The sequence below is a fragment of the Plectropomus leopardus genome, chromosome 24, assembly GCF_008729295.1.
Source record: "Plectropomus leopardus isolate mb chromosome 24, YSFRI_Pleo_2.0, whole genome shotgun sequence".
NCBI lineage: Eukaryota > Metazoa > Chordata > Actinopteri > Perciformes > Serranidae > Plectropomus > Plectropomus leopardus.
This window is the reverse complement of record NC_056486.1, coordinates 4,804,319-4,831,183: the sequence shown is the minus strand read 5'-3', so window position 1 is coordinate 4,831,183 and position 26,865 is coordinate 4,804,319. Positions and strand designations below refer to the sequence as shown.

General features: G+C 39.4%; 1 protein-coding gene across 5 annotated transcripts in view; it reads right to left on the bottom strand.

Annotated features, from left to right (window-relative positions):
- atp11a (ATPase phospholipid transporting 11A) overlaps positions 1-26,865 on the bottom strand; it is a 54,396-nt gene that overhangs the window by 23,712 nt on the left and 3,819 nt on the right. For 4 of the 5 annotated variants that reach the window (XM_042513202.1, XM_042513203.1, XM_042513204.1 and 1 more), the window contains exons 1-4: positions 24,657-25,078; positions 1,904-2,026; positions 1,352-1,441; positions 11-91 (exon numbers count right to left, since the gene is read on the bottom strand). In XM_042513202.1, the coding sequence (XP_042369136.1) occupies positions 11-91; positions 1,352-1,441; positions 1,904-2,026; positions 24,657-24,701 (339 nt within the window). In that variant the 5' untranslated portion in view covers positions 24,702-25,078. Of the gene's footprint in view, positions 1-10; positions 92-1,351; positions 1,442-1,903; positions 2,027-24,656; positions 25,079-26,865 lie in introns of those variants that run through there. The other variant, XM_042513201.1, reaches the window with a different exon arrangement.

The following is a 26,865-nucleotide window of genomic DNA, read 5'->3' as shown; positions in this document are numbered from 1 at the left end:
TCGGTCGCACCTGTTTGATGGCGGTGACTGTGATGACAAAGAAGAGCGGCAGTCCGCTGGTGATCGGACTGGTGGGAGTGTCGATGATCAACTGGAGTATCACACACATACAGAGAGAGTTAAATGTCGGACATGAATGGAGGGCAAAATAATATTTCAAAGTGACAGAGAGCTTTAAAAAGTGACATTAAGTATTATCTGACCTTTACAGGCCTCTACAGGAAACTAATATGAATCATAAAAACACTGATAGAGCTAATCTCAACTGACACACGAAAACAAATAATGTTTTTTAATTACAGTGGGTCAAACTTTATAGCAGTTTGCTACATTTTGGCTTGTTTTCTTTATTAAAATTGTCCTTGGATTACAAAAAAATATATATTATTATTTGTATAACACATTCTTCCTACTATTGTATGACAGGTCATTCAGAATAAATACACAAAATCAGGACATCAGTAAAAGAATTACTAAACAATTTAGTGTGATTGCTTCTCTTTAAAGAGACAGGTTTCCCAAAAATCCAAATACATATTTTTCCTCTCACCTGTAGTGCTATTTATCAGTCTAGATTGTTTGGGGGTGAGTTGCAGGGTGCTCAATGCACCCAAAAAAAAACAAAAAAAAAAACAAAACTCAAAGGCGATGTCTCTCCCGAGAAGTAATGACCCATTTGCTCAAGATAATCCACAGAGCTTGGTGTGAGCAGTTTTAATGTCAGAACTATTTTCTGTCTGTAGAGCTACACCTGCTAACTGTATCACTGTGCAGAAGGAAGCGTGCATCTACTGCCAGTTCACCTAACATCACTGAGCATGCTACAGCTCAGCGGAGGAGGACGCCATGAAGGTCTTGTGCTGTCGTGAGCGCGAGCAGGAGCCTCTCGTCCATGGAAAGAAGCACCACAAGCCGAGTGCCGTGTAGTTACATTTTATTCAAGAGAGGTCAGACATTTTAACCTCCAATTATCTCAAACAGTCTGCAACTCACACGACAATCTAGACTGATAAACAACACTACAAGTAAAAGAAAATATGTATTTTGGATTTTAAGGGGAACTGGTCCTTAGGAACTATTACACTGGACCAAAATGATTAACATAGGATCTTTTATCCTCATGGGGAAAACAATATTGTTGCAGCGTCTACTATTAAGATATATAAACAAATATAAAATATTCACAACAGCACAGCAAATTTGACAATGTGGATCAGAATTCTCTAAAAACTGCATTCAATTACAGTAAACAGTAGGAGCAGGCTTTGCAGAAACAAAAGCAGTGGAAAGACTGGAAGATATATAAAAAACGTCTGCAATTAATATAAACGTGAAAAAACAAAGTTTTTACCTGAACGAGAAATATGATGAGAAAGTAGAAGTTGGCGACTCTCCTGAACTGCTCAAACATATTCTTCGGGATGAAGTTCCAAAATGTATACTGGAGACACGAGACAGTTCAAACAGTACTTAGTGTGTTAGTGTTACTGAGTGTTACTCTGTTATCAGTAGGTCTTTAGCAAAAACGGGGTCAACATCAAGTAGATGATAAGATGCTTTTTCACTTCACTGATCTGACTATAAGTTTGACTTCAGATATCATCCAGTATAACAGAACAAATATGAATCCTTTATTAACCACAGCTATACATTTTTTTAGAAGTCTAAAAAAGACAATAAAATTATCAATAAATGACTTGCTGAAGAGGCTAAACAGATTTGCTTTCATAATTTAAATTTTGAAAGTCCCATCCTCCTCTAAAATCTCATCATTACCAAGAACAACTCTTTCACACTATCGCTAACTTGAATGGCGTGACAGAAAAAAATGTTTGCCGTCTTGTGTTTGTGTATCCATGCAGTGTGTTTTGATCTTTGTGTGTATGTGTGGGTGTTCGCTGACCTTGGAGGAGACTATTCTGTTGTCGGGGAATCTCTGTTGTATAAAGGCCTCTGTTCCTGGAGGAGGCTCCTTGTGTCCAATGTAGATTGTCCTGCTGTCCACCCAGTTCTCCTCACCAGCACACTGTAGAGAAAAAAGAGACACGTTTGAGTGTGTGTTGGAGCAGACACATATTTTTGTGTATTATGTAATGTTAGTTTTCATTGTAAATGTATTCTAGTATCTGAAATGCAGTATGGGTCAGTGAGGTGAAGGTTTGCATTGACGCATTTAAGATCTATAATAAAACATCCAAAATGTGTACAATCAAACCTCATTTCCCATTTTTATTGGACTCCCAAATTTAAACTGGAAAATTATGTATTTTTTTCAATGGGGACCCTACTTTACCATGTTTTGTGTCTAAATGAGTAATAGCAACAACATTTTTGAAAGAGGTCCAGTATTGAGCCAAAGCACTGCAGCGGGCAGCTGTGAAAGTGACAGAGGATCGTCAAGTAACATCCATGAAAGTGCCTGTTTTTACCGCTGACAGGCTCATATATATCTGACAACATATGAACTTTTCGTTAAAGATTGACATCCTTTTTATTTAACTGGAAACAGCCCCAGAGTTGCCCTCACCAAACCCACCAAACTCTTTAACTTTAAATAAACCATAATTTTAGCTTGTATAGAGCCAAGAGAGCTCTATACAAAGATAAATGAACCAACATGTTTGTTTTTAGTTTTATTTTGTTTCTTCAGCGTAAAATAAATAAAATCACTGTTTTTGAAATGGAGCCTGGTGGGTTTTGTAACAGTGATTCGGGGGCTGTTTCTGGTTAAACAAATCAGATCTTACTCTTCAACAAAAAGCTCTATTTCTGTAGGGATTCTTTCCAAAATGTTGTCAGACACTTAGAATAACAATATGTGTAACATTGAATGTATGATGATCCTCTACATTCACAAACACACACTCTCCTACACACTGATAACAGAGTACTGAGGACAGAGAAATGAGAGTCAGAGTGAATGAGTAGTTTCTACTCCATGAATGAGCGCTTTTGTTACCACGGATACACAGACCTGCATGTGACTCAGACTGGAATGCAGAGTACACACACACACACACACACACACACACACACACACACACACACACACACACACACACACGTATACAGACTGATGAGACACCTGAAAATGTTAGTTCTTTTGCATCTTTTTGTTTTTCCTCTTATTTCCCCTATACTGTTTATGTATTTTAACAATATACTTTAAATTACCTTTTTATTTTTCTAATAAAAAAATTGCCATTCTTAAAAAATGTAATCCCAACAGGCCATTATATAAACAAGGAGTAGCAGACCTTGGACGAGAGGTTATTGGTGTAGTATCCTAATACTCCAGTTAAACCTGAAACATGTGAGTAAGATCTTTGAGTTCCAAGTATTTTAGGCAAGACTGGACTTGCACTGGGAACAAACACACACACACGCGCACACACACACACACACACACACACACACACACACACACACACACACACACACACACACCACACACAAACACACACACGCTTTATGACTAGCTGGATTTGGGAAACGCTCGACTATCTCCATGTGGTCCATTAATCCTATGAAAACACAAGGGCTGCAGCTAATTATTATTTTCAATATTAATCTTCTGGTTTTCTCAATTAACTGAATGCTTGTTTTGTCAAAAGAAATTGGCAAGTGTCATTGATTAATAAACTAATTGAAAAAATCATTGTTAGATTAATCAAAAAAACCCATAATTGATAGGTGCAGCCCTAAACACCAGTAACTTCGACATATCATGGCTTTTCATTACTACTTCCCACCTAAGATACCACAAATGTGTGTGTGATCTTTTTTTTTTTTTTTATGAATGAATCTGTCTTTTCTGATCTACAAATACTCTGCTGGGTAACATTACATTTACATCCATCCCTAACGGCTCCACTCTTTTTAATATAGTAAGTTTAAGTGTGTTTAGGAAGAGGTACGGACCATTACATTGTAGTGTATTTGGTATTATTTCATCCAAAATGCAAAATTTTCCATCTTAGCCCCAGATTATATAGTTTTTGCAAAATTTCTTTCTTTTTTTTTCTTCACATAACTTCACATAATGTTTTTATGTGCAAATTCACAGTGTGCATACAACCAGTGGTTGCAATATTTAGAAATGAGAACGGTCATCAGTCAGCCAACAGATTGAACCCTAACCAGAGGGCTTTCATGTCACAGCGGGCCGTAGCTATCATTAAGCACCTGGTCATTTTGAACTGCAGTGACCAGAATGAGGGACAGGCCTGGGCGAGACACAGCTCACACTCTTTCTCTCTTTCAGTCATGAATCATTTTCTAAACATGTCCAATGGCAGCTGTCAATCACAACAAATAAACCAGGTTCCGTCTACAAACACACGTTCGCACAGGCTAACGAGAGGTGACAGTAATCTGTGGCCGGTGAGTGAGATTGAGTGTCAAGAGGCTGCATGGCCCAGTTTCTTCACACTCTCTCTGTCTGCTTCACGCGCACACACACACACACACACACACACACACACACACACAGACAGACAGAGTACCCGGATAACTCTCCGCTCTGATTATATTGTGTAAGATGGAAAGCTATTTATATACTGTGACCTCCAACTATTTAAGGGACAGCAGAGGATGAAAATGAAGGGAAACCTCACGTAAAAATCAATATCTTCAAGCCGTACACATAGTTTGTCATCCCTACTCCCCTGTTATCATTGCCCTCTTCTTTACCTTTCTGAAGGCCAGTATTGATGCTTTATCAAGACCGAACCAACATCACATCCATCACATCAGCGAGAGAGCGCACTAACTGACTGATATCTGATTTACAGTGAAGGAGGAGATGAAAACCAGATAACATGGACGGCCTGCCAACTCTGTCGCCCACACAGTGTTACTGTTCCTCCTCTTCTCTCCCACCTGCCTGCTCCGTCTGCTTCACCTAACACATTTCTTACACACTTCCTGTTAGCTGTCTGAATATGGAACACAGCCAATTATACACACTGTTGCATAAACATGCTGTACATTATGGAGATGCTACTAATTGGTGGCTAGCCAGATTTTGTGTCCTTTCTGATTCATTGAACAAACTAGGTAAGGGAAGTAGCTCATATGACAGGAAATTATCTGATGATTATTGGTTTTTACGGAACCCATGACTTTTTCAGGTCTGGAAAATTAGATAGTGAAATTCCATGACTTTTACAGGTTTTCCATGACCATGGGAATCCTGTACATGAGTGAGCTATTGAAACAGTTTCTGGTTTTTGTTTGATTGGTGGACACAGATATAATCAGCTGTGTGCCAGCAGTTTATAAACCTCATCATTTGTCTGATAAAGGCCAGATAGAATTGAAACTTTGCCAGTTCAGTCTGGTACATTTTGTCTAACATACATGGACACTTGCATATTACATGCAAAAACAGGTAATGATGAGGTTGATAGTGTTGATGAGACTGAACAGAGACAGATGGCACTGCCTCAGAATCAGTGGGCCTCCTCTCTCACTGTCATCTCTTCCATTTTTCCCTTAATGCAGCTTTATTGGTTTTCTCACCTCTCTCCTCTCCATCTCTCACCACAACCTGGATGGCCTCTAAGCACACAATCTCTCTGCTATCGATTACGTTTAACTTTCACCGGTTTCAAGCTTTTTACATGAAAGCCTGTCTGTGTTTAATCAAATAAAATCTCATCTTCGCAAAATAAAAGCGGGCTTATAAAATAAAACTGCCTTGTATTAGCTCGGGCCTTCAGCCTTTGGATGTAACGGGAGACTTTGGGCTATTCTGGACCTTGATAATCACTTTTAGCGGCGTTTCATGTTACAGGACGCGGCAGGTTTCAGGGGTGTATTTATAGTTGGAAGGGAAACATTTGTGGTCAGGAGAGAAGGATGGAGAGAGCTCACAGGCTTTGTTTCGGTCTGTCTCACTCAGCACCCACATCCATTTGCCTTAAAGCCACATTAGTAGAAAGCACAGGGAGCCTTTCAGGGATCTCTCTCTCTCTACTCATACACACACACACACACACACACACACACACACACAGGGAGGCAAATGCATCCTGCAACATCAAACATGTATGAAAGCAGGTATACACGAACAATGACACACAATGTCACCTCTGTAGTCACTGGTCCAAAGGATGTAATTAGTACACACCTATTCTTCATGTCAATTGTGTGGTGTGTGTGTTTTTCTCAATGTCTTTACTGAGACAAAGAAACTCAAGCAATCTGAGAACAATACATTCAGGCTAAATTTGAGTTTTTTTAAGGTTATGTTTAAGGGAAGGTTAGAGTCTGAATGTGCAAACAGGTGCACAGAGCAGTCGTGTGTTTTAAAGAAGTGAAACTAACACTAAAAGTTATTATGAAATCATCATCACATCACGCAACCCTAGTGATAAGGAAAGAGACACTTCTGTATATTTTCCTCTTCAGTATTAGGTAACAGAACTTGTCTATGCTCACGTTTCTGTTCTGCATTTATTTTTTTGTGCACAATTAAATACGCATCCAATGAAGCCCATCACTTCAACTTCAGACTTCCACCAATATATCTTAATGACTTAAATCTTTACTGATTTAAGTTGGTGTTTCAAAAATAGCTCTAATTATACCCACAGGACCTGAATGCAGCATTACACAGCCAGAAACTGAAGCCCCACTGTGATCAGGAACAGAGTACCATATTGTAAACAGGAAGAGCTGGACCCACCCGCCCACTCACACACACACTTCCTGAAACAAGCAGGCACCTCCTCCACCCCAACCCCACCCCAACCACCAGTGACACACAGTAGAGAAAGATTTGGGGATGACAAAAGACAAGAGGAGAGCGGTATAGATGTGGAGCACCAGAAGACAGCCAGAGAAGAAAGGCGGCACCGACGTTACTCCGATGTTATTCCCTCCAGTATTACCAACAAAAGAGATGCCACACTGATCAAAGAAGCACAGAAAACTTTGAAGACATCCTCTAAATTTCCCTTTAAATTAGATTAAACATACTTCTATGTTTGTGCTCAAGGAGGAAATTCATTTCTGCAGGCAGGAAAACACAGATAAATCCATTAAAAATCTGTTATTAAACCAGCACATGACTGAGACACGATGCACGGATTGACAAACATCAACAATATTGCACTACACAGCAAACTACTACGTTCTGTATATCTTAAGATTTTTGAACTGTTTTTGTAAAATTTGTGATTTAAAACTGTCATAAGTGGTGCTGAGTCTCTGCAGTAATACTGTAGTTAGTGTTGTATGAAGCCTGGCAAGTATAGATAACATTAACGGGACAGGAAAGACGAATCACTGCAACACACACAAATGACTATTGTTTGTCTAAGCTGTTGTTCAACTGACGACCAATCCCAAAGTATTTTATCTCCCGCTGCAACAGGCAGCGCTGAAAATAAGTCTCCACTAAAAGCCACGGACGACAACCTGCTCTCTGCGATAGCCGCTGATGGACAGACACACACATACCCCTCACACACTTCCACATCTAAATACTGTGTCATATATCAGGTTTGCATGTGCAAACACGCCGAATGAGTGCGTTATCTCCTGCTGCCACTGAGCTACAGAGATAAGAGAAATCCTGTCCCCTTCACTAAACCAGGATTTAAATACAGACATACAGTGTGTGTGTTTGTGTGTGTGTGCGTGCACACGAGCGTGTGTGTGCGGCTGCCTGTTGACTACTACTCTTAAGATTAGGTGGAAATGTTTGGGCTAAAAGGGTAAAACAGGGATAAATAAATGCAGAAGTGTAGAGACTAGTGGAAGTCCCTCTTTTAATTCTCCCTATCATGGATGGACTGCTGTGCAGGCCTACCAGGCACAAGCCCAGGGGCCCAAACTGTGAGGCCCCCTGGCCTTCAACTGCAAAACGGCACTCAACATAACAAGTACCAACCAGAAAGGGACTAAATATGACCATAAACAGTCACAAATGGAGGAAAAGGAAGTACAAGAAGACCCAAAATAACTACAAAAACAAGCAAAACAACCACAAAGACACAAAACTAACATAAAGAGACACAAAAGTACATCAATTAGACACAAAATGACCACAAACACACAAAAGACTGCAAAACAACACAAAAAACTGACAAAAAATGACAAAATGAGTACAGAGACACAAAATGACTCCAATGCAACACAACAAAACCAAAAAAACAAACAACATTGTCACAAAGAGACACAAACAACTACCAAAAAAAAAAAAACCCTCGTCAAATTACCTCAAAGACACAAATGACGACAAAACAACACAAAATGACCACAGGAGGACACAAAATGACAAAATAACTACAAAGAGACAAAAAACAACCACAATGGAACACAAAATACAGAGCAATACAATACACACAAAAATAAATACAATTACCTCAAAGAGACATAAAATTACCTCATGAGACCCCAACAACTACAAAATGACCACAAGGAGACATAAGCTGACTAAACAGAAAGAGACATGAAACCACAATGGTCTGCGTGTCTTCTTGCTTTGAGAGGTGGTGGGGCCCTTTGCGGATGTGCTCAGTATGTAGAACAGCTTTAGCTTTAGTGGAGCGTTTTCCAAAGTCACCACTTTCTTCACGGCTGCTCCCAATGGACTTAAAGTTTAAAAGAGGCACTGGGGCAGGTTGAAAATAGCAGCCAACACGTACTGTCTTGTTTTATATGCACGTGGAGATCTTGTGCTGTGCGTCAGCTGGTAGGCCTGAACTGCTGCAGGATCTACATCCACACTGCAGAGCGATAATGTGCAGGATTAGAGAATTATTGTCAACCGCCTAGGCTGTGTATATTGTTATCTTTCTAATATTTGATATTCTGATAAACGTCCTGATATCTGTGTGCGGCAGCGAGGGCGTGTGCGTTACCTGAGTCACAGATTAAATACCAGCTGTGCTCCCCATCTGTCACCATGTCGCTCAGCCTCACCAGAGGCAATAGGGCAGACCAAATAAGATAATGATAAACCCTCATCATCCACCTCAAAGCACCACCCTTAAATCTCTAACCATGACGATGTGTTCACACAGTGTCCAAAACAGGCAGAGCTGAGTGACCAGGAAAAGTTAAAGGATATGTGGACTTTCAAAAAGCTGTCGGGCAGATAAAAGACCCCCACTGAGGAGCTTTTTGTAAGTGTCAGCAGCCAAAACTCAAAAAAGGCAATCCAATTACTGTGAGAATTTTTCCACTGTTGCAAACCTTATGACTCTCTTTTCTTATAACTAACAATTGTTAAAGTAATACTTAGCCCACAAACTGATCATGTATTTATGCCCCTTGAAAGTTGAATATTCAAATCAGTTAAAGGTCTCTTCAAGTCGAGCAGCTGTTTTATTTATTTATTTATTCTTTCTTTCTTTCTTTTTTTTCTGGAAGTCAGTGTGCAGTGTAAATCTGAGGACGCTTTGGTCCGCAGATGAAGCTGCACAGTGAGTGCTTTTTGCTTTCACACTCCTCTCCGGTGCAGGGAGCTGCAGGGAGCTGCAGGGAGCTGCAGGGAGCTGCAGACCCAGACCCAGGGTATTCCTTGAACACTTCTTTTCTAAACAGATGAACAGTCTACTTACAACTTTCACTCTAATTTTCATTCAGCAAAAGACAATGCAGTGCCAACCAAAAGCTGTATTCTTAAATCATCAGCCACAAATGAAAAATCCATAAAACAATGTCAGGACATGGAGACAGCGCAGGGTGGAAGCAAATGCCCATCAGTGATGGCTGTAGTGAGGTTATGTGTCCCAACAGGACTGACATAAACGTCCACGCATGTTACACTTTAACAGTGATGGTATTTGGCGACTCTTTGTCAATCAGAACAAACTATCGACACACTCCACACGAAGGCCAGATTTGGGAGGTAAAAAAGCATTAAACACCATCACAAAACCATTACAGAAAAAGTCTCTCAAGTTTAAAACAAAACAACAACAAAAATCTGTTGTTGTGTGTTGAGGTAAAACAGGAAGGCACTCCGGCATCACCAGAGATGAGAGGAGAGAATACAAATCAGTTAAAACCGAGCCAGTCTATAAAGGAAAGTGTGTGTGTCTCTGGGGGATTTAGTGATCCGACCCCTCGAGTCCTCACACACAAACACACACGCACACTGATGGTGCAATCACATGAGAGCACTGCTGGTATTAATCAGAGTCAGACTTTACGATTCAGCATTTGTTCTGGTGTGTGCGTGTGCGTGTGTGTGTGTGTGTGTGTGTGTTTGTGTGTGTGTGTTTGGGTGTGAGGCTCTACACCTGCGTGTCCTCACAGGCCCACGTATCTGAAAACACAGTTAAAAAAAGGACAAAGTGCAGAGAAATACTGAAAGGATAATGCAGAGAGAAAGTCCTGCAGTTTGTTTGATAAAAGTTTTAAAGAATGATCACTGCAATTGCTGCTATAATTAGCAACACTTCTATTTCTATCACAACTACTACAACTCCTCCTCCTCCACAACAACCACAACAACAATGCTACAACAACTGTCCCTTCTATTACTATTAACAGATTTATTTAGCCTGCATAGATTACAGACTATTCATGCAGCAAAATGTATCCGAAAAAAGCTGAGTAACAGTTTGAACCTCGAGAGCTTCCGTTAACTCTCCTCTTCAAACAACACCCTCGGTAATTAATCATAGTGACAGGTGTTTGATCCAGCCCTCACTGTGGAACGCAAGACACAAACACACTACATACCAACACACCTGATCATACCGTTACAAAATCATAACAGGTTGTGGAAGTGGCAGACAGAGGGATTGTGTCATTAAAGTGGCATGACTACACGCTGTAGACCACAGTGGTCACTGAGGTGATGCAGGTCACTCTGCACCTGCTCAGTGTCCCAGATGGTGAGCTAATGATAATGATCTAGTGATCTAATGATGTCTTCTAATTAATGTGACAATTAAGATTAAGTCTGTACCCTTTCATCGTTGTTACCAATTTGTACTATTCTTTCCTAGATTTCTGGACCTTCACACCAATTAGTGACTTCAAAAAGATACCTGGCGACACATTTTGCAATGTATTCAGACCATCAGGGAAAAACACAGAAACATATTCCAATATATTATATAATAATTAATTTCCATGCATGTTGTTCATTGTAGTAAAATCCTAGTTATGAAAAACTATGATTTTTATCATAATTGAGCAGCCCTACTATGTGGGTCAGCAGACCACTACGCAGCTCACTGAGCGTGGTCTAGAGATCCAAAGCATTGTGTAACTTGGTTTTTGAAAGGCATTATATAAATAATATTATGTATTTTTAACGAGCACTTGTTGTGCACTTGAGTACTTGTTGGATGATTACATAAGCAGCCTGTATCTCTATTATTTCTTGCTGTGATGACACAATTATCTTTAAAAAATAATGAATTCAGTTTAATCTTGTGTAACACAGAAACATGCATGGAAATACATCATTACACCGTTTCACAGAGGGGGTCACATCACCAACACACAACACCCCCGCAAGAACAATTTTTCCTGTTAAATCGCAGCTCTCTTCTTTGAAACTATTGAAACGGAGAGAGGAGAGGAGAGGAGAGGAGAGGAGAGGAGAGGAGAGGAGAGGAGAGGAGAGGAATAACCTCAGTGTTTCTCTCAGCTATACACAGAAATTCATTAGCCTGGTTTTCACGGAGCAGATCTCAGTGGGGAACTGGGATAATACGCCTGCTTTACCACACCGCACGCATGACTTCTAGCTCCAGATTTCATTTTCATCTTTGATGAGCCAAAATTCCCATAATTACAAACAACAGTCAATGTTTTCTCAAGGATGCGCATTTGCCTCAGAGTCAGAGATCCATTGTAGCAGCACTGAAAGCGACTCTAACGGCTTGTTATAAGCTGCTTTAAGCGCTCAGTGCAGTCGATGCAGGATAATGCAGGATAGATGCAAGGTGGGAGGCCGAGCGGCTAACAGGCTAACCACTGTGCTTCTCGTCTGAGCGGGATAGAAGACCATTGTTGTGGATTTCCTGTGGATAAACATGGTCATTCTTTGGATGTCAAGGGAATAAACTTACACGCTGTTCATACTCGTGTCATTGTGTCTACTGAGCGTATGTGTGAGAGGGAGGGACTGCTGATGGTCACTTGATCCCCCATGACTTGACTTAATGCTGCATTCAGGCCACATAGGAATAAATGTGGTTAAGGTTTTCAGCATTTTAGCGGCCTTTCATCACCTGATCACAGCTGTGAAATCAGAATTAGCAGCCGATTATAAAACTGAAGAGGACAGTCTGTCTGTAAACAATTGTAAAACAATTTCCATCACACACAAACTTTATCTTTCACTGTTCAGCAGTTAGCGGATTACGAAATGCCAATGATTCAGCTCACCATGAATGCCTCGACTTCCAAACATCACATGAAACATCACCAGTCTGACTCAGACTTTTTCTCTACCTTCCCAGCATTAAAAACCATTAACAAACATTGACACACATTAGTACAAACTGTCTTTGGTTGTCCTCGAGAGAACCACAAACATCACATAGATGGACACAGAAACACACAGAAAAACACCGAATCCAACCAGTTTCAGTAAATACTCAGTAATTATCATCTGTAACCAACTCTTCAGTCAAACATGTGTGTGTGTCTGTGTGAGTACCCAGGTCACACCAAGTGTCTGCATTGATCTGTGGATACTCAGCTCGCTTTAAATAACTCCGACACTGCCATTGAAAGGAACCAGGCTCTTGACGGTGAGTAACACCACTTAGCTTTTGCAGACGTGCACAACTTATAGATTAGGTATGTTGAAGAGGCATGAAATATTTAGTGGATACAGCAAAATACAGTCTTGTTTGTGCAGGATATGGCCTGCATGATAACCTTTTCCCCCAGCTTTCTAAGTTAAGTGTTACAGTGTACATTCACGTCTGTGAAAACATGCTTAGCAAATATCTTGAAGCGAGCAGGATTTTAGTGGGCACCAAAGACAATTTAATTGGATATATTATGTTTTCACTTCAGAATTTTATCCTATTAGATATTTGTGAGAAATGCTGCCATTATTAATGTAGCAATTCTTGAGTCATGGCCAAAAATGAGTTTTGAAATATCAGGTTCACAAGTATAAGATGGACACATGGTTACAATAACCTCAATCTTTGACTATTAAAATCTGATCAGTTAATTGCTGACATATGCATAAAACTGAAGAAATTCCCTTAAAGTTGTTCTTGAAATATCGTGTTCACAAGAATGGGATATACATACGTACCAAAAACACAATGCCTGGTGCAGAAGTATAAAAAGCATCTCACGCTCTGTATATGCAAAGACTTTGCAGAGATGCCTTTTCACTTTCCTGCCAAGAGTTAGATTGATGCCTCTCTCATGTCTGTTAAATATGAGGCCACAGCAACGAGACAGTTAGCTTAGCTTAGCACAAAGTCAGTTTTTTACTGATATCTGATTTGACTCATCCACCTACAAAGCACTTAGGGTAGAAGCATTATTGTAGCTGAAGTATATTAATGGTAACAGCCTGTGATCCCGAGAGGTTCGTCAGGCATTTTTTATTTTCCTCAGGGTGACAGTCCCATTAGCTGCTGGTCTGGTGTACATGTGTTTCACCTCACTCTGTTAATGCTTTCACTTCCTGCTGTAAAGCGTTCCTGTCTACTGGTCTCCAAGGAGCTCAGAGAAAAGTAGCAAAATGCTTTCAATACTTTTAATCTTCTTCCAATGTGTTTATTTCCCAACTTTTCATTCTCTCCGCCCCTCTCCTTCTCGTTAATGGGAGCACTTCTCGCTCTTCTATAACGTTTGTCCTGAGGGGACACTGCTGCTTAATGGTGTTTATTACACTGTTTGGGTTGCCAGTAATCATTCCAGCACATGACACACATGCACACACATGCACACACATACACCAAAAATGGAAATATCTTAGTGGTTTCTACTGCTGCATCTTAACTCATCAATTAAAGCTAAAGATGATATCATACAATACAAATGCAAACACTTAAAACTTCATTCAAAAACCTCAATCCAAGCTTCAAATGTAAAAACAAAAAAAGGCATTCGGTACAATCCAAGTGACCATATGCACAAAAACAAACAAACAATGAGGCCCAACAAGGCCCACTTAGCATGAGCAGCATCAGTCTGTTGGACCTTTTTTCTCTCCCTCTCGACTCCTCTTGTCAGTTTGCTGGTTAAACCAACTGGTGGCTTTTGGGTAGCCAGTCTGCCTGGTCTTGTCACTGGTCTGGGCTCCGGGAACTCTATATCAGTCACATGATGATCAACTGTGAAATAACTGCAGTCAAAACCTAATTCAAGTCTCTCTCTGCAGCCCCCGCTCTTCATATCTACTCAACTTTGAAATGCTTTTTCTCACTTATTAGCGTTTCCCATCAGGCTGTCAGTAACCGAAAATGTTCAGACAATGAAAGACTGATTGTTACTGCTAATGCCTCCTTCTTTTTTCCTGAAGACCAAAACAAACAAATGCACTTCAAAGGCACAAAGTAATGGCTCCATTTTACTATTTATGAAATTGGGCCAATTCTGATATTCCTTACTTTTCACTTTATACTTTGTAACTTTTATACTGTTACTGTTCTCTGCTTTGTACTGTTTTTGGTTTATTTCCCCTCAGTTGAGTTTAATTTTGTCCAGCTGAGCTTCACTGCTCCCTGCTCTGTTCTGTTGGTGGTGTTTCATTGTCACATGTCCCCATGAATCGCGCTGCCCTTCCATGTCACCCGGGGAGACAAACACACACTCGGTGTGATTGTGTGAGAGGGCGCAGGAGAGGAGAAAATTACTATATGGTCAGTTTGTTCTTCATTATCTCCCTGACAGCCATGAGATTAACAATCTCCCTCTCGCTCATTCTCTGCGCTCACTTCTACAGCCGACTATTGTCTCACTGTCTGAGTCGTCCTTTCTTTCTTTAGATTTTATCTCTCAGCCACTGACTCTTTCTGTCCCACTGTTCCTTCTTTTCCTTTAGTTCTGACTCCGACTGACATCTGTCACGGTGTAATACTCTCACACAGACTGACAGCTATGATATTTTATGGTCAACACAACAGGGACAACACACAAAATGCAAAACATTCCTGAAATGTCTTGGCAACAAGTGTGATTATTAGATCACAGTGTGCAGTTTAAAATCACAGGACAAATCAGAGGGATGAAGGAACCTAATGGTATCATGTGGCCCTCATGAGACCTGTCACATGACTCTGGCCAAGCAGCGTGGTGGAAATGGATTCCTAGAAGTTAAAAGAAGTACAAGTGCTTTCATGCATAGTCATAATTACAGCTGCATAACCTCAACGACACCTATTTATCGCCTGTGACTGCAGGATTTTATTTATAATGCTATTAAATGCACTCAGTGTTTCGTACGGCTGCAGCTGCAGGACAAACTAATTGATCAGGAGAGTGAAATGATTCACTGAACAGAATGCAGTTAAAATATACACAAATGCACTTGGCTCCAGGCGATGGCAGAACACCATGCTGGTTTGATGCACAAATCCTGGAGGAACGCCAGTCAGTCCGCTGAGCGCTGCATCCACTCCACTCCTCCCACCAGTGCTACAACTATTTATAAGACGCTGCTGCAGCTGACTTGTGTTTACTGTGTGTGAATCTTTACAATCACTTAAAACTTCAGGGAAAATTTACTTCACAGCAACAAAAAGGTCTTCGTACTTCAATATATATAAAGCAACAAGAATTTAATGGTATATTATGCAGGAACTGACAATAACTGTTTGCAGACAATATTGGCAGCAACAGTAGAAGTGAAAACGAACCCCCCATTCACTCTTGTTCAGTGTTAAGTGTACTGCTCAAGACAGCTAAGACCAGCAAGCTTTTTTTTTCTTTTGCGTTCTAATGTAAATTTGTAATGTCTGTGTGGACAGAATTATTGTTTAAAAGGAGGAGTAAAAACATCTGTGTACATGTAAATGGGACTTAGTTAATTTGCATTTTCTCATTCATGTCTACCTTTGTGCTCTAAATCAATCTTGCAGATTTAGTGCTGAAGCAAACCCAGTAACACATAATGTAAAAATACTGCTAGGTTGCAAATTTAGCTGTGGCCTCTTTTGTTTGTAGCAATTACGCTCAAATATTAATGTGGTGATTATTTATTCATGTTAAAATGCCACACAAAGCACATTTACGGGATTTAGTGTTGTCATTTGGGTTCACTCTATGTGTAATGCTGCACTCAGAGAAAATATATTTATATGACCATAATTCCATTATGCGTATTGTTCTCCTTCTGCAGAGGAGCCCCTATTCTTAGGTTTAGAACTCAACAGGACATGTTGATCATAAACTGCAGAATAATGACAATGTTTTTTACACAAGTGTCCACATAGATGTACAAATTCAATAAATGAAGTCTTATCATCCAAAAAAACCAAAAATGAATACTTCTAAAAAGCCAATTTTGCCTCTAATGTGACACCATGTCATTTCAATTCTATCAGAGACATTTCCAAGTGCAGTGGTGTGTAATCTCAGTATTATATCACTTGGCGTTGCTCTGCTCTGGCAGCCTGACAGCGTGTTGGAGAGGATCACAGTCATCTACTTCATGCTGGTTGCCAAAGTGCATTGACAACGTTACGGACAGAATAATCAATGTTGTTTCATGTGCACAAGTTGTTCAGCTATGGAAATCACTTGAGTGCTCAGTAGTTTCAACTTGATTCTAAACATTCACATGCAATTCACCACCATCTATCATCTGCACTTCCAGCAATAATAATAATACTGGTTTGCATTTTGTTGCCAGGCAACAAATGCACTTTCAGTAGGACAATCTTTTCTAACCAGTACTACTGCTTGCTGAGAAAGTGGCTTCACAATTGCTCCCCTTGGATGCCATTGAAAAGCTTTTAACTCAGCCTCAGGAGCTCCATATTTCATAATAAATCAGCTTTTTGTCAAAAAGGCAATCAAATGTCCATATCATTCTAAATACAAAAATGAGATGCACGCAAACAAGGATGACTCTATCCTGTAACTACAAATACTGTGTTTGCCATTCTGGTTTTCAGAGTAAAAGCTCCTCTAACGCTGACACTGTCTTCGCACTTTTTAATTAATAAATCAATTAATTTGATCAGCAATTATTAAAATAAAACAGATGCAGATGATCAGCAAAATGCCAAATATCTGCCCCAATAATTGTCCAGGACAATTTTCTGTTGACCCTTACTCATCAGACCACAAATGTCTGCTATGGTGTATTTACAGGATGACAATGGTGCTCCTTCCAACACCTGCAACTGATATCTAAGCAAAGTCTATAAAATACAAACTGCTCAGAAGATATTTAAAGAGCTGCTGCCGCAGCAGATAAAGTATCTCATCATATTCCACTGACAGAGGGAGGCAAGAGCCAAAACAGCTGTTCCTAACTCTTTTATTATGGATAGATGTCCGTCAAACTATGTTTCCTAATGGGACTAATGGAAGAGGTCAACCAACAACAATCAATGTCTTGCAAGTAAGCAAAATTCTGCTTCCCTTCAGGTGAGTGCAACAAACTAATAATCCAAATAATCAATAGTTCTTTAATGCTGTCCTACTAATGTCTCAAAGAGAGGTGAAACAGGGGGAGACGTTGGGGCTAAAAGGAAGAGAGACGAGGGGGTTGATGTCTGCAGCATCAGCGTTTGGGAAGAGGGGGTGTACGCTCTCACTTCACTTTTCTTCCCCTCTCTCTCCTCCTCTCTGACATGAGGACCGTGGGGAATGGCGTGTTCCGGCAGCGAGTCGACCAGCTATCATTCCCTCAGATAGGGAGAACATTAAGGTGTACCTGCCCCTCTCAGCACTTTCACTGGCAACCCCGAGCAATGTTATTATGATGACCCAAGTTCAAACAACACTCCTCTGTCTCTGTATCGGTCTCTCTCTTTGGATAGAGCCCTGCATGCACCATTAACCCAGGGCCATCCATCATCTGTCTCCTTGTTCAATGGGCTGTAATACACTGTTAATGTTACTGCAATGACACTGATACAACCCCTTTAATGGGGCGCACACTCCTCAGCAGGTACTATTTGGACAATGTGAACAGGAGATAACCTGCTTTAAAAAGCAGTGATTCAGGAATTTTATGTCTTATGAATCAAAAGATATGAAAATTAAAAAAGGGAAATTTGGACTTCACATTTGAACCAAACAACAACTGGCTATTCATAGGATATGCAGGATCAGTCATTGCCCAATATGCTAGTCAAAGCACTGATCCGATATATATATATATATACAAATACAAGTGAGTGCTGCTAAAAGTGATTGAAAAGTGAAGCAACCGTCAGTCAAGCAGTGAAACAATCCCCAGACTGGATGGCTTAGTGAGAGCCTGTAAATCCTTCAGGTAAAGAGGTTAACCCTGCTGCACTTTGTGGATTGTGGACAGTATGGAGGGGCAGGTGTTAAATGATTAGCATGAGGCTGAGAGGAAATACACACACACACACACACAAACGCAAGCATGTTTCAAATGCTAGTACACAACTTCATGACAACCCGGATATCCTTCAAAGTAAAAGACTTATAAAGCCTTATAATTGACTGCTAACTCAGGAAATAACATTTTATCTACTACTTTAATTTACTGTGTGAAAGCTGCAACTCTGCAGGAAATTTTGGGATAAAGGTGCATCAGAAGAGCCACCATAAAACAAGCATATAAGACAGGAGTCTAAGAAAGGTCCCTCTTGGCTTTGAGTGCTGTCTGTTTTATCTCCATTATTTGGCCTTTTTTGATATATTACTATATTAGTGTTGTCAAAAATGCAGATTTATTGATTCATATTGGTATATTGGCTCTAAACATTTGAAATGATTTCAATACTCATTTTCCACAGTGTCCCCATACCTAAACATCCTCTCACGAGCACAAAGTTTGTTTAAGCTTTTGCAGCTCAGATTTGTTTTTTACTTGTACTTTATTGGACGTGCGACGATCTCAGAGATTTCTGAACACTACCTCCAGAAGAATCCTGTTTTCATTCATGTAAAAAAAAGTTTTAATTGTTGTTCATGATAACGACAGTCATTCTGCAGTCAATTTTAACAGCCTTGGTTTTTTTTTCCTTTAAAAGCTATTTTAAAGTTTATGTCAATTTAGTGTCAAATTTCGCCCATGGTATCAAAAAAGGTATTATAAAAGTAGTGACGTTAGAAATTCTTAACAACAATACCCCACATACCTGTTTGTAATACTAGTCTACATGGTATTTTAATGATTAAATACTTATGTTGTCTGCAATTTGGATAATTTTAACATGAGCAAATATTAATGGCATTTATGTGATCCTCATTTTCCTGGGGAACCCATGGTACCCCCCTCAATCACCCCCGGTCATCCCTGGACCCCTCACTGAGCAGCCCTGCTGAGCGAGGACTCCATAAGAAGCTCCACAGACAAACGTCAGCCCACATTGTCAGCCAGTCTGCGTATGAATTATTGACAACGAGACAGAGCCAAAGAGTTCATGTGATCCGCTGCCCTCTGCGTCACCTGGCTACTACTGAATTCCACCTGCCCGCTTAACAGTAACACTACAGAGACAATATGATCACCAGCTGCTATTCACTTACTGTCAACGGTTATTCCTGTCTTGTATGCACAGATCAGCTAACATGCTTCATGCTACAGACTGCTACTGCAATGGAAAGGAAACATAACGTACAAATCTGAACATACAGCAGGTGGTTAATAAGCAGTGGATAAGTGATTCGCTTATTTGAAAGCATAGCTGCAAAATGGATTAAGTGTGTGAGGGTATAGTGAACACCAGTAACCCTTTAATCCACTATGTGAAAGCAGGAAGCTAGAAAGAGAGAGAGGAGAGGCACTTCCTGTCGAGGAATCCAGATCGTCAGCAGCAGAGGAATGCTGCCCGGCGGCTTTTAGCTCACCTCTGCACTGACATGACATCTCTAGTTTGTTTCATTTACAGCTCGGGCTGGGTATCAGTAGGCCATACCTTCAGGGTCTTGGCCCAGAATAACCCAGTACTGAGCGGTACCAAAACTTCTGCAGTCAAACGATACCTACATTTAATCCTCTTTATATCTGCTCTTTAAAAAAAAAAAGACTATTAAGTCTTAGGCTTGAATGATAATACATGCGAAGCACAGACTGGTGCTGCTTTTGTAACATTTTCATCAGTAAACTAACACCTCATCTCTGCTGCATTGTTTTTAAACAGCCACTATGTGTGTCAATGCGGTGAATGTGTTATCCTATTTTTACACCAAATAGAGAACTAGGGTAGTTACTTCATAACAGCCACAATCACACACAGATTTAAAAAAAAAAAAAAAACAAGGATGTCAAATCGTTCACGAAGTGGAACAAAGAGACCAAAATAGGTAAAACACAAAAAGGACAACATGGAATTAACTGTAAGAGACTATGATGTTAGTAAAGCAGACAGGACACAGAGGTCAACATGCAAAATGAAGAAAAAGGTTATATGGTGAAAAAAAGAATAATAGAATAATTTGTCAGTGAAGTATTGCACAGAGAGAATTTAGAACAGGAAATTGTCCTTCTAAAACTTTCAGAAGAAGAGCGCAGAAGAAGGGAGGAGAGCCAGCAGAGAGAGTACAGTACAAGTACACTAGGTCTCAGTGCTCCGACTTGTCACTGAGATTACATTTTGTTCTCATTCAGCCAAGACAGGAGCGACAGCTACAAACTCTACATGTTACACTTTAATAGATATCTGTAGGCTTACATAACGTCCTCTGCCTTCTTTCCACATCAGAGATGACAGCAAGTGGAGAGGCTAAATAACTCTGCAACTGTACAAATGGTATCCAAGTGGTACAACGTGGCCCTTAGTTACATTTAATTAAAATAATGTCACACATATTTTTCACATATTGTCGCATTAAAGGAATACTTCACCCACAAAATGACCTTTTGTATATCTATTATTTACCCCGTGTTACACTGAATTTGTTAAGAAAACTACTGAAACAAGGATCTAAAACAAAGGAGAAGACTTTTGATGAATTGAAGTAGATAGTGCATAAGGAGAAAAACTATGTGAAAACATCTGTTTACTGTTGAGGTACAATCAAAGTCTCATTTATCCAGTCGTGTGCTCAGTGCTTCCCAAACACATGCATTTTTGCTAAACCCTTTCTAAATAAAACCCCTCTGCAGTCTCACGCACAAAGAAGTATAGCGCGCCTGGGCAAGCGCGGGCGTTTGAAGTCTGTTCAAAGGCATGCACGTGCAGAGTTTAAACGCACGAGCTTGCCCAGTCACGCTACTTGAATGTGAAGCTTTTTTAAATTGTACGGTTTTAGGAAATGCTTTTTGTTTGGGAAGTACAGAACATGGAAGATTTTGATTATACTGTATGAGCTGTATGAGAGTGAGAGTAAAAGTTTTCTCTGTTTTTCTGGATTCTTTGTTCACTGTGGAAAAATTTGCATCACAAATTAAATGTAAAACAGAGTAATTAATATGTAAATAATCATGTTGTGGGTGAAGTGTTCCTTTAAGTGAATTTAGCATAGCTACCGTTGATATCTGACAACACTAATTATGTATTTTTTTAATTGGCTTGACTGCCAGGAGAAATTTTATATTGTAGGCTACATTTAGATGCATATTAAAAGATAATTCTCTGGAGCTGCAACTTCTATTTATTGTTTACTGTTGATTAATTTGCTGCTAATTTTGCTATTTCCTTGATTAATCCAAGCAGATTAAGCATCTAATTGTCCTAAAATAGTGACATCCATCACAACTCAAAGGTAACGCCAATAGAAACAATCCAAAAACCAAAGACATCCAGTGTGCTACTACACAGAGATGTGGTCTAAAAATTGAGAACCTGGAACCACGGAGTATCGTACATTTTTGTGTGAAAAATTACCACCAAGATTAATCAATTATCAGAATATCCAGGCTATAATCTAATGGATTAATTGACCGATCCTTTCAGCTCTGTGAAAGTCACTGAAAAAATATCTGAATAAATTTAATAGCTTCTACAAACTTAGAGTACTTGCCTTAAACTATATCTGTGCACTGAAATGTGCTTTTGAAAAAATTACTGCTCTCAACATCTTTCGTCACATCATAGACAGCAATTCATTCTTTTTGATTTACAGACTCCAAAAAGTTTTTTTGTAGGTAATAACCAATTATGATCTATGGCACAGTGTTCACAGAAAATAACATTCATTTAAAATTCTTAAGTTTCTTACAAGGTGGGTTTAATTTAGTGATTATTTCAGCACATATTTTGAACTCCCTATGGCTTTATTATAAACAGATTTGTCGAAAAGTGAAAATGTGGATTTATTTATGCTCAATTCCAGATCTGATTTTTGCAACATCAAAAAAAATCATCTTGAGCACACTGACTGAGAACACTCTGATCATTTGACTGCAATGGGTGAAAACAAAGCGTGCATGGACTGCAGATTCAAATGTGTTTCAACGGGATTGTCCTGCTTCTGCTCTGTTTATTGTTTATTGTTATTACACCTGGATGTTTATCGCCGCACGTGAATCACAGATGTTGTTTTCTGTCTATTAGTTTCCTGATCAAAGACAAACCTCAACATGCCCAAAGCATCACGGCTGTCAGCCCACAAAGCGACAAGTGATGCCAGTTTAATTGGCCCCGTGAAACAAAGTCTTGTCAGGGGTTGGATGCATTTTTCATCCCTTCTACAAAACAAAAACTAGAAATCACTCATATTTCACATTAGCTTTTTTTAAAAGGATATATCAGGCTATCACTTTCTTATTCGTTACTTTTACAGACACAATCAGAGGGAGAATCCTCCATCATACCGCTGGCTCCGAGTATTGACTGATATTTCATAAAGCCCCAATATTGACAACCAGATAAATGTTCCTAACCCTCATCTTAAGCATTCAGCAGTCTCTTTGCATCCGGGTTTTTGCAGCGGCAGTACAATCAATTTAACCCCAACCCATTTATCTAAAGCAGTTTTCCAGATCAATTACAGCAGCAGACCTCATCAGCATCCCACATCCTCCCAGCCACAGCCCCGTCTGAGCATGTTTCTTACCATGAGGCTCCATTTCAGCCTCCACACAGCAGGGGGTTTTATCTAATCAGCCATTTGTAACAGTTGGGAGACCGTGTCTGAGCCTCAGCTGAGCACGGAGCCGGGTATAAACCTCAGTGGTGCTCCTGTAAACGGGGTTTTGCTCTGCCTGGATTATTGTCAAACACATTACTGTGGAGCCTAATGCAACTCACAGCCGTACAGTCCGGCTGCTCCACTGCTGGCCATCGATTAGACGAGCAGGGAGAAAACAACTGGATTACATAATTCATGTGACTGACTTTAGTCTTGTTCAACAGGGAGACGCAGCGTCATTAATTTAAGTGATTAGCACACACATGACTTCAACTATTTTATTTTATCAGATGCAAAAAAAAGGTTAAACTATGCAAAATATGCTGCTGGAAAAATGCACTTTTTCTGTGAGTTATTGCCGTCTGTCTGCAGCTCTTTGCATGTTCTGTCATGACTGAGTAGGTAGTCTGCATTACAACTGGTGATAACGTTAAGTGACTCCACCTTTCACTTATTCAGGAACCGCTCTGATTTGTTGACTGAATGCTGGTGAGTTTGAAGATGATGTGCTGTAATACCTTAATTAATATCTTCATGTGCCAAATAATAATTAGGGTGTTTGCCAAATCTAATTAAAGAATCTGTCATTTAAACATCCATGGTGATGAAAAAGTCAAAAATACTGCATTAAATAGCACTTAAATGAATAAAAATTTTTTTAAAAAAGCTTTATAACCAACCATGGTGTATGTCAACCCTTTATAATACACCCTATAGTGTATTGTTTTATAAAAAGCAAGGCAAACATTTCTAAAACTAGACTATGTTCACAATTATCATAGTTAACATAATTTGAGAGAACTATTATAATTTACAAGCATTTTTTCATAATCATTTTCTTTATTTTTTCTTTAAACTTTGCATTTTTTTTTTCTTTTTTTGTGGCAGTTTTCTTGGCTTTTTTGGATTTATTTTACTGTTTGGGTAATTTTTTTCATATTTTTTTTTCTTAAAAAAACCCAACTAATTTCTTGCTCATTTTTGTGTCATTTCTTCGTCAATTGCTCACTGCTTTCTTTCCATGTTTTTCAAAGAAATCATAGAAGTCCAGATTTCTCAGGGTTAACACTGAAAATGAATCTATGACTGTTTTACTGTACTGTACTGTAAATTTTAAAATTCGTCAATAAATAATATTTGGACGTAGTTTGCACCATTGGAATGACTATCTGCCAAAAGTGCTATTGTTTTTGTTGAAAACAAAAAACACACTTTAAAACAAATCACAACTTCCTGTGAAAATGAGTCACAGTTTGTTTTCAGGCGTCACGTCGTTTCCTTATCATTTCCCAGTGAGTTTCTCTCCACTCCCTGCCGCGAGTGAAACTTAATCCGGATGAGTAGCTGCTTCGGCGGAATTTGAAACCAACAGTGATAAAAGCTTTGTGTTTATCTTATTGTAAAGAGCTGCGGTGTGCAGAGAACAAGAGGTCGGAATAAGCAAAATATAAAGCACGAACAGGAAAGTAAAAACTTACATATCTGCTGATGAGGGTCCGAAGAGTGCTGAAATCCATCCCCATCCTGCTCCCCTTTCCTCTCCGGACGCTTCTTCTTCTCCTTCTTTCTGGGTCGTTTTTCCTGGAGGTGACTTCACTGTAGGCGCTAACTTCTTTTTAATTCTCCTCCTTTGTCCATGACTTTCCCTTTTCTTCTTCCTGGATTAAACAAAAAAGACGCTCGGTCCGTCAAAGGTGCGCCAAACAACCTGAACTCACCTACTGGGGACTGTAACTGGCTTTACTGGTGACAGGAGGAGTGTGCGTCTGTTTTCAGACAGTTCATGCAGGCACAGACAAGTGGGCTGCTCCTCCTGAGAGTGAGGACTGTATCTCGTCTCCTCCTCTCCCCCTCTCTGCGCGTGGACTAATAATCTTCTTGTCTCGCGCCGCGGCCAAAGGAGCTTTTCTCTCCCCTGCGTCACGAGGAGCCAGGTGGTGGCCGTGACTGGAGGTGAGCGCATGCGCTCTCTAGTGTTTTGGGGGCGTAATTGATTGAACGTTTCAGTTAATTAGTATATTGATTTGTTTGTTCGGGACGGGGCGTCATGGTGCACCAAAGACAACATTAGCAATAACTTTAATTAAACTCTGCAAGATGCAATGAGACGACAGTGCATACATTTTACAGTGTGTGTGTGTGTGTGTTGGGGAGCTGTCCAGATGTGGACACCCCAGTGCTGTCCACCCACATGGTGCTGAAACCATAAATAAAGATCTCATACAAATGTGTATTTTTCCTCACAAGAGTATATTTCAATACAAACATTTTAACGACCATCTTGTACTGGTATTTATTATTAAATATATAAGATATTAATATTATCAACATATTTATTTATTCTACTTTGTGATGTTATCCTTCCATTTCTTTTTTTTATCTACTGTTTTGAGTTTTGATTCATCTATGTTTTTTCTTTTTTTATCAGTTGCAAAGTTTTATCCTGCCTCTGCAGTTTCCTCACTTTTGATAGCGTTTCCTTAGTTCTTGTTTTTATTGTGTACAAGAGGTGGGCGATATGGCTGTAAAATGATATCATGATATTTCAGGGGATTTTTGCAATGACAATATTTTTAACAATATGACAAAATCATTAACCATTATAATTACATCAATTTTTACATTAATCAATTATTAATCTCAAAACCATACGATTGCAGCAAAAAGGAGTGTTATGATTGTTTATGTCACCCTCAAATATTCAGATTCAGATTCAGATTCTGCATAAAATACAGCCTGTGTGTGTGTGTGTGTGTGTGTGTGTGTAACATTACTCTGACTTCCTATTTCCAACTTTTCAATACAGAAAATTAGCATGGTAAAATCTTTTTTTTTCACTCTAGAGATATTTCATATCTACAGTTATAACTACTGCTGCTGCAGAAAAAAATGCAAGTAATTAATGCGTTATTATTAAGCCATTATTAAGCCATAAGTTTGTAACTGTTGACTGTTTCGTTGAGGTCAGACGGGTCAGAACTATAAATCGTGGTGCTGTGTTTCCAGAGGGGAATATTTTCATTCATTTGTCCTTTCTCTGTTTCCTGGAGACGCTTTTCGGCGGGTTCTGTTGAAACACCAGCGTCAATTTAACAAAAGTAACAATCACCATATCCGGTTGTTACCTTCAAAGTAAACCCCCCCAAAACAGGTTAAACTTTTTGGAGAAAAAGCCATTCAGTACTTTTGCTTTTTGAAACAGTGAGATTATTCTTAAATAGTTGTATTGTCATTATTAGAACTCAAAAATGTTATGTATTTGGTATGTATTTCAGGTTTGTCATACTTTTAGCCTTTGCCATAGAGTATTTTTGATGTTTCATAGTTGGCTATATCTTTTTTACATTTTCAGCATTGCCAAAGACACATAGGTTATAAGGTTATAATTCAGAGCAGTTTTAACCCTCTGCCAAAACCAGCATAGACCAACTGTGTAATTAATATGAAAGCGGTCTAAGGTCAGGGGAGTATTTTTCTGGTCATAAAACTTTCACCTCTATTTAAATGTTACAGTGAAGTCTGATGGTTTACAGTAGGTCCATGTGAAAAGACCAGTGCACGCACTGAGATAAACATTGATCAGTTCTACATTCTTAAAAAAAAAAAAAAAAAAAAGATTTTATAGCCTATTGCTGACAACAAATCAGACTAAAAAGGATTATGAAAGGTGTTAAGGTGCAACCCCTG